Source organism: Rutidosis leptorrhynchoides, chromosome 4, assembly GCF_046630445.1.
Source record: "Rutidosis leptorrhynchoides isolate AG116_Rl617_1_P2 chromosome 4, CSIRO_AGI_Rlap_v1, whole genome shotgun sequence".
NCBI classification, from domain to species: Eukaryota; Viridiplantae; Streptophyta; class Magnoliopsida; order Asterales; family Asteraceae; genus Rutidosis; species Rutidosis leptorrhynchoides.
In genome coordinates, this window is record NC_092336.1 from 424,015,359 (window position 1) to 424,023,782 (window position 8,424).

An 8,424-nucleotide genomic window follows, 5' to 3' on the forward strand; every position below is an offset into this window, starting at 1 on the left:
ACGGTGGTTGTGCTTTAATTTTTCAAAGTCTGGCATTAAGTTCAGCACCTTACTTGATTATGATGTTTTGGTGATCGAGTGGATGCCGATGTTCTTATGCTGGCAGTAAGTTCAGCGCCATCGTGCACTGTGTTTCCGCGATCTACGGATCTAAAAATTCGGGTTTTTCTTTTCTTTTCTTTTCCCTTTTTCACTATTTTGTCCTCTCGAATTTATTTTTGATTATCTGATTTCATGTAAATGAGGGCATTACATGATCTTGAGTGTGGGGGGGAGAGATAAATTCTCGCGGATTTTGAAATGTTTGCATGTTTTAATTGCCTAGTGGTCAAAATTTTTAAAATTTTTAAACTTTTTAAGGTAATAATTGAGATGTTTACCCATGAGAGCACCAGTAGTGATTAGGGGTTGACTTGGAATTTTTGGTTTTGGCCGGTGAGGTTTATTAGTTTTAAGCAAGTTGTTAGTGGTTTGTTAATTATGAATGAACTTTTTGACCATGACTTAGGAATTTTGAGTATATAAGTGCTCGAGGAAAGACAATTGATGAAAGGTGAAAGTTGAAAAGGGATAAATGTTGGATGAATTTGGTTCAAAATGTTAAAAATTTTAATCTTATTTTATCTAGTTTAGTATTTGTTTCAAAGATGACAATGCAACTTATTTGTGTCAAGAAATGAAGAATAACGGTATTTAGGGCTTTAGGGTAAAATGCGAGAAAAATGCTTTAATTAGAGATTAGAATATAAATGGCTTCATATTTTGTGTTTATGGCTTTTTGACTCTCTTAAAGAAGTGTTATACTCATAAGTGCTAGGTATGTAAGCTTGAAGAGGAAAAATCACAAATCTCTGACTCCGATGGACCCTTTAAGGGGTGGCTATTGCTGACTATGGTGTGAATGGTATTGCTTTATGTCATGAGTTAAAGACTTCCTACAACAAATCATTCATCATCATCGATCACATCATTATCCATCCACTACATCATACATTGCGGGTCTACGAAGTCACAAATTGAAGACGAGGGAGACCTTTCAAAGAAGGGTATTACTTTAAAAAAAAAATGCTTATGAGATCCGAGCTTAAGTAGTAGTTTCTAAGACTCGAGCCGATAGATCCTTTGGGGTGCTAGATCACCTAACCACCTAAGACCTTTTTCCGGTTTGGGATCGGTTGGTTGAAGGTTCGCTACACGGGTCAAGGACGTTACTATCTCAAGGCAAGGTGATCATCTTTAGGTAGTTTTAGTTGTAAGTACTCGTCTCATACTTATGCAGCAGTGATCACCTTTGGCTCATGATGTGGGAAATACCTAGTAAGGCTAGACCTTGGGGAGAGTTACCTTTGCGGGGTACGTTGGATAAGAGAGATGTGACCAGTATGTGGATAGCTTGCATATTTAGAAATTATCAGCATGAAATGGAATCAAGAGAGTTAAAAAGTTAAACAGATTTCCCTACATAAACACATGTATGAATCTATTTATAACTGGATCTTTGATTAAATTGTGAAGTATTGGTATTTGCAATAGCGCCTTAAATATTGTTAGAGAGCTATCTTGATGCGAATAAGAGTCATGTTACAAATACTAAACCTTGTAACGTAATATTGTTTTTATCATTTGTAATCATTTTACACCAATTATTATCCAAGTTATACCTACCTCATTAAATAAACACAGTTGTGGAAACAACCCGAAAATGTGTGTTTCTTTTGACATGATGTGTAGGAATTTGAATGTTTATTGGTGATTAGTTATTGAGGTTGGAAAGTTAAGTGTTAAGGGTTGATTGATACAAAGAAAAGAAGGATATTGAAAACCTAGTAATGTGATTTTTAAGGGAAGCTAAGTGAAAAGAATTTAGGCTTTGAGATGAAAGGTTTGTAGTAAGAAATGAAAGTGTGGAAACTTTTGAAGTTTGAGTTCTCAACCCAAATTGTATTTACATCTCAGTTCATGACCTAAAAAAAAAAATGTTTTATGAAAATTTGTTTGCGATAATGGCCACTTAGGATATTGTTTTTGAAATGTGTTTGAATGAAAATGGGGAGAAGAAGGGGGGTGCGTTTGATGGTTTGTAGGTTGTTTTATAAGTGACAAGAATGTGAGAAATTGTTTTGTGAGAGAATAAGCTTAATCGTGAAAAGATGAAGAGTACGAGATCTTGTGGATGATTGACTTGAAGGTTTGCATCTTGAGAAATTTTGTTGGAGATTATATATACAGTTATTGGTTCGAGATTGACTTGCTTGAGGACAAGCAAGGTTCAAGTGTGGGGGATTTTGATAACGCCATTTTCATATATATATTTTGGGCGTTATCTTGTTCCATTTCTTGGTATTTAGAAGACCTTGAATAAGATATTGGTTTATTTGAGTTTAAAATGAAGAAAGTGTCAAGATATGGTTCGTTGGCTCATTATTGTTGATTTCATTGAAGATATAGCCAAAACGAAGTTAGAGTTGAAGATAAAAGTGCCTCGGGTGAAAAAAATCAGTTTCCATCGCTTCAGGATGAGGTTTATCGCGTTTTGGTCATCATGATACGTGATGAAGTGCATCAGAACACGACATGGAAAAAGGGTCAAACTGATCAATCTGTCGCGTTTCAAGCAGTTATACCGCGTTCTGGTTCATCGCGTTTCGCGATGGGATTGTCGCGGATCGCGACTTGGGTCGGTTCCAACTATTTTTTCCAGCTCCTATAAATAGACGATTTTTACCCCAATTTAGGGTTATGCAGGTTTTATTTCGAATTTTAGCCTACAGCAACATTAATTACGAATTTTATAGCTTTTCTACATTATTTTGCAAGGGTTTAATTTATTACATCAAGATTGGTTAGTTTAATCTTTATTTTAACTTCTATTACTTTTATTACTTTGTTCTTTATTAAATTCAATGTCTATGTTTAATTGTTCTTCTTATTTATTTGTTATTTGCTTTACCATGAGTAGTTAAATATTTAGTATTCACTTAGATGCATGAACTTAGGTGATGGATTGTGATCTTTTGGTTAAAAACAATTAATTCTAATTACACAATTTTATGTCTAGCTAAGATCCACCGTTATTAAAGATTATTGATTGTTAGATCACTGAAGTTATTGATTAACTGACGATAGTTAAATTGATTAATAGCTTTTACTAGATTATTGAACGTGAATAATTTAGGAATATGTGAGATTTTATGAGGGAAACCGATAATAAAATTAATCGTATAGTGGTTGAGCTTGAAATTAGTTGCAATAATTGTGAGGTTGTAAGGGACACCAAACCAACCTAAGTTAGATTATAATCTTGAGTAATATCATTGTGAATTGGTTAGTAACTCTAGGTTAACGACAGTTATACTTAGGTTGCTAGTCTTAAACTGTAGGAATCGACAGATAAATACAGTGTCACATCATTGTAATTGTTTAATTAACGGGTTTAACCGAGCAATCCTAGCCTAGGGAATTGTACTAAGTGGATACCTTTGCTTCTTATTGAGTTAAGTTTAATTTACTTTCGCGTTTAATCAGTTTTACAACAAAACTCCCCTTTTAAATCTTAGAATAATTAATAGTTCAAGTTTTCAATTACCTGCTCTCTGTGGAACGAATTGGTCAAATACTTGTTTAATTACTACACGAACTGGTTATAGTTGCATGTATTGTGTGATAATCGATAGGTATTTAGCTAATAATTTAGAGTACGAAATTACACATCAACCCTCCTTCAATTTTTTCTGCACGACGTCGGGGTACGGCGGTGTGAGCCCGCAGGCTTGGATCACCTCTAGAACTGCCTTGTTGATTTCGTGGTCTTTAACCGCGTCAACATAGGCGTTGAACTTGTCGGACACGGGCCCGGAATCCATCACCTTCTGCGCAATGGTAGGAAGGGCGGTGCGAAGCTTTGTCAAGTCCGCCTCTGCTAGCTCGCGGCCGGTCACCGCGTCATCCTTCTCCCTAGTAACCTTTTCCAGCTTCTCCCACAGACGCTCAGTCTCCCCCTTGGACTGGTCAACCGCCCCAACCAGCTCGCGGTTTTTCTTTCTCTCTTCAATTAATGCAGTTTTGGTTTCCGCCGCAGCTAACTCTGCCGGATTGCGCGCTTCTTCCGCGGCGTCCCTGTCTTTCTTAACCTGATCAACCCCCGTATCGCAGTAGCCCTAGTTCTGTTTCTTTCCGCACGGCCACTTGATACAAGTTAGTGGAACGACGGGCTTGATCCGCAACCATGCCAAAAAAGACAAGGCCGTTTTGGATGAAGGCGTTGAGCGCCTGATTAAAGGGCAGTGCGGCTAGTTGGTTGCGGAACTAAGCCGGGAAGATTTGTTGGAGGAAGGCGGATTGCTCTGCGGCGTTTTCCGCTGATGACTGGTTGAGTTGCGGCAGGTTCGCCAATCGAAAGCTACCGTGTGGTGGGGTTGGTGTAGACTCGGAGTCCAGGTGTATCGTCTTGTCCTTTGACTCGGCGGTACCTTCAAGGTCCGGATTGATCCGCGGTGGGGTGTGATGCGTCTCCTCAACATGCTCTGTGTATTAGTGACTGGTTACATAAATGCAAACTTAAGTATGCTGTATACGCGAAGGGGGAAAGCTTACCAGAAGATGGGGGAGGTAGATCCGCAGAACGGGGTTCGATGGGAACGAAGTTGTCGTTCCGCTTGTCCTCCCTCTGTTTGGGAGTGAGTTTCTTCTTCTTCTGTTGTGGTTGGGAGGCTTCGGCGGCCTTGCGCTTATTACTTGGAGGTGGCAGGTGCATTCTCGCCACTTTTCTCCTGCTCCAACTGCTGGTTCACAATCTGCTTGCGGAAGGAGATGCCCGCGATCTCCTCCGCAGTTAGTACTTTTTTCATCTTCATCTCTGCAAACATGCACGCATGCGTTAGCACATATAAATAGTAAACTGTTATGTTAGTACGTGATTATACTATTCCTACCCTTTCCATCCGGTCCGACTATGGCTGGACGTACATCTTCCCATGGCCAGTGTGCGGATATCTTCCCTAACCGCAACATCACGTTCCCGTATAACCGGTGCACCAGCTGTGCGTTAGCGCACTCCGCCAATAGTTTTGTTTCCTCGTCATCAAGGACCGGGGTTTTGTTCACATCCTTCTCCACCTTCTCGCACCATATAAGCGTTTACGGAAAATTGGTACCAACTACAGTTTGGTCAATGTAAAAGAAAGTTTCTTTTCAGTTACCCGCATTCGACTTTGGGGTCTTGGTGAAATTTTGTCGGGCGAAGAAGGTGAACCAGGATTTGTGGTGATTGGCTAAGCGGTATAGATGACAGAAAACTTTAACCAACGGTACCTTGTTGAGTGCGACGCACCACATCTCAAACAGAACTATTTTGCCTATGGCATAAGGGTGCAGTTGCCCTAATCCCACTCTGAAGTGATCTAATACGCCTAGGAAGAAGTCGGAGGGGGGAACCCTAAAGTTGCCATGCTTGAACGCATGTTCGTAGATGGCCACCTTCTTCTCCGGTGGCTCGTGAGCACGTTGATTGGGCAGGGGTGGCACCGGATTGTACTTTGCTAACGGTGGGTATTGTTTAACTAAGTGATCAATGTGTTTCTGCTCTATAATCGATCTAACACTATCTACATAGGTCTCGTTAGCCTTAGTCATTTTCTATAGGGTGATTGGAGAATTACTAACCTTTAGACGGTGGCCGGAGTATTTCGGATTTGATCGGAATTGAGTATAGCAGCGTATTGGGGAAGCTTGAAGCAGAAAAATGGAAATGTGTGTGAATTGGGGCTATTTATAGTGAAGATTTGGAGTCATGGGGTGGAATGGTGTGATCGTGGCTGCACACGTGTTACGCGATCAACGGGTGGCATTTTAAGTGCGCGCGTGGATGCCAGTTGGGTATGGTTTCCTATGAGCGCATGGCTGACACGCGCCTGCCAACTGCCACTTTACGTCTTGTCAGCCGAATGGGCTTCTGCGACAGTGACAGGCATTAAATGACCTCGAAACGCACGCGGAAAATTAAATGCTAGCCTTTTTTTTTTTTTTTCGCTTAATAGTTTGATATCCTATGTCTTGCGCCATATAACATCAAACTGGGGGGACATAATGATACCGCAACCCGCATGCGCATCCCATATGTATGCGGGCACTCACTAGTGTGCGTATGCGTGTGCTTATGCGCGTTATGCGGTATGCAAATTCGTATCTAATGCCTTTGTTCCCGGTACAGCGATTACTTGGCTATCAAGTAAATACCTTTTCCATAATTACATCCGTGATTCGGGAGAGTTTGTTATGGAAAGGATTGCCATTATCCTGGATGGTTCTAGAATTAGGGTTTGTCTATATATACAAACCCTAACTATCATTCTAAGGATCATCACAACATTACGTAGCCATCATCTAATACACGTCTTACGTAACCAGCATTGCCTAGCATCTTCTAAAGGTTAACAGGTTAGTTTCTTGATTAACTAGAACCTACGACCTTATTTGGGGCCTTCTAATCGACGATCGTCATTAAAGGTGGACTTAATCACTTGGCCACCCCGCCGACATCATCATGTCGGCCAGGGTTATTCACGGTAGCCGGACCGGAGAGCCTCGTTCTAAGATCCTTAAACCCCAACCGTCTAACGTGTTGAGCAGGCATATTAAACCCTGTGGTAAAATATGCATGATCAAAGTTCAACAAGAAAGAATAACGAAAACAGACTTGATATACTACAATCAACTTGGTTCTATCATCCTTTGTAATTTTTCTTGTAAACTTCTTGTTTGTCTAGCCCCTAGCTATTTTTTTTTTATTTTTTTATTTCTTTGGCTGTTAAAAAAAAAAAAAACAATCAACTTGGCCCCAATCTTGCTTAATTTTTAAGCGTTTTACATTATTTCTTAGTCTCCTAGAATAATAAATAATTGCAGTATTTAGTATTAAACTATATATTGGATAACTTATAACTTATGTGAAGAATGAATAAAGAGTGAAATATTCATTTTAATCCTTGATTTTACTTGAGATCTTACAGTCACATGTAGTTGGATCTTACAATCACGTGTGATTGTACAAGCACATGTGATTGTCACGCGTTTTTAATTATAGCCAATCACATGTGATTGTCCCGCATTTTTAATTCTAGCCATTGATTATATTGATTCAAAGGCTGAGATTTATCCCCTGTTTTTCAAGCAAAATTAAGGATGAAAATGAATATTTCCGTGAATAAAGGAAAATAAAGAATAATGATACCCTTGCAAAAAAATTTTATAAGGAGGTTAACAAATTAACGTGACAAATGAGTTCTACTTCTTAAACTATTTTTTTGTTCTCTTTCATATATCTCTCATTTCGTATTATGTATTATTGGTATGGTATATAAGTCATGTTGTTGGCATATTTTTTTTGTAAAATTTTCGTGATTTTATCATTAAATAACCTTTAATTGTTTTCTATAAGCTTGATTCGGATAAAAATATTTATGTTAATAAATTGAACACGAGTAGAGGAATCTGAATGCATGAACGAAATTTTTCTTGAAACAATTATCTTATAATCGTATAAAAATAGAAAAAACGGGTCTTCCTCGCTATTTTCACACGAGCAAGAAAATAGTACGAAGTAGTAACAATCTAGTCACGTGTAACGTGTTAATGTGTTATATTGCGAGGTCAACAATCCATGTGAAACCCTCTCCACAAATCATAATCAACTCACATTTCTTATAAATAACTAACCCTCACTCTTCACATTTTCACATTTCATTCATCACATAAAATGGCACCAACGAAAGCAGAGAAAAAACCAGCCGGAAAAAAACCTTCATCGTCCTCATTGGCTGATAAAAAACCATCAAAAGCTGAAAGAAAGCTCCCAAAAGAAACCGTTCCGGCTGTTTCGGCAGAAAAAAAGAAGAAAAAGATCAAGAAAAGTAGTGAAACGTATAAGATATATTTATTCAAGGTTTTAAAACAAGTGCATCCTGATATTGGTATATCAGGTAAGGCAATGGGAATTATGAATAGTTTTATCAATGACATTTTTGAAAAACTGGCTCAAGAATCGTCGCGTTTAGCTAGATACAATAAGAAACCGACGATCACTTCTCGTGAGATACAAACCGCAGTTAGACTTGTGTTGCCTGGTGAACTTGCTAAACATGCTGTTTCTGAAGGCACGAAAGCGGTTACTAAGTTTACGAGTTCTTAGAGATTGAATTATGAAATTTTATTGGTTTGTTTTGGTTATAATTTTGATTGTTGAATTTATGTTTTTGAGATCTCTATTGATCTGGCATTGAAATTGAAATTGAATGATAAAAAATCAACGTTTCTGTTTATTGTTCTTTATTGTGCTTTTAATATTTTTACTTTTGATTGGAATTGGTTGTAATTTGTATTAATATCGCCTTAATGTGATCCAATATTTATCGTTACAATTTGTTGGTG

At 38.4% G+C, this 8,424-nt stretch overlaps 1 protein-coding gene across 1 annotated transcript; it reads left to right on the forward strand.

Annotated features, from left to right (window-relative positions):
- The first annotated feature begins 7,753 nt into the window (after positions 1–7,753).
- On the forward strand, positions 7,754–8,185 carry LOC139844242 (histone H2B.3-like). The gene has a single exon (XM_071834463.1). The coding sequence runs from the start codon at positions 7,754–7,756 to the stop codon at positions 8,183–8,185; it is 432 nt and encodes a 143-aa protein (XP_071690564.1).
- Positions 8,186–8,424: the final 239 nt, after the last annotated feature.

What these genes read in the sequence shown, in the direction of transcription:
- LOC139844242 (XM_071834463.1), top strand. Translation starts at nt 7,754, where the DNA reads ATGGCACCAACGAAAGCAGAGAAAAAACCAGCCGGAAAAAAACCTTCA.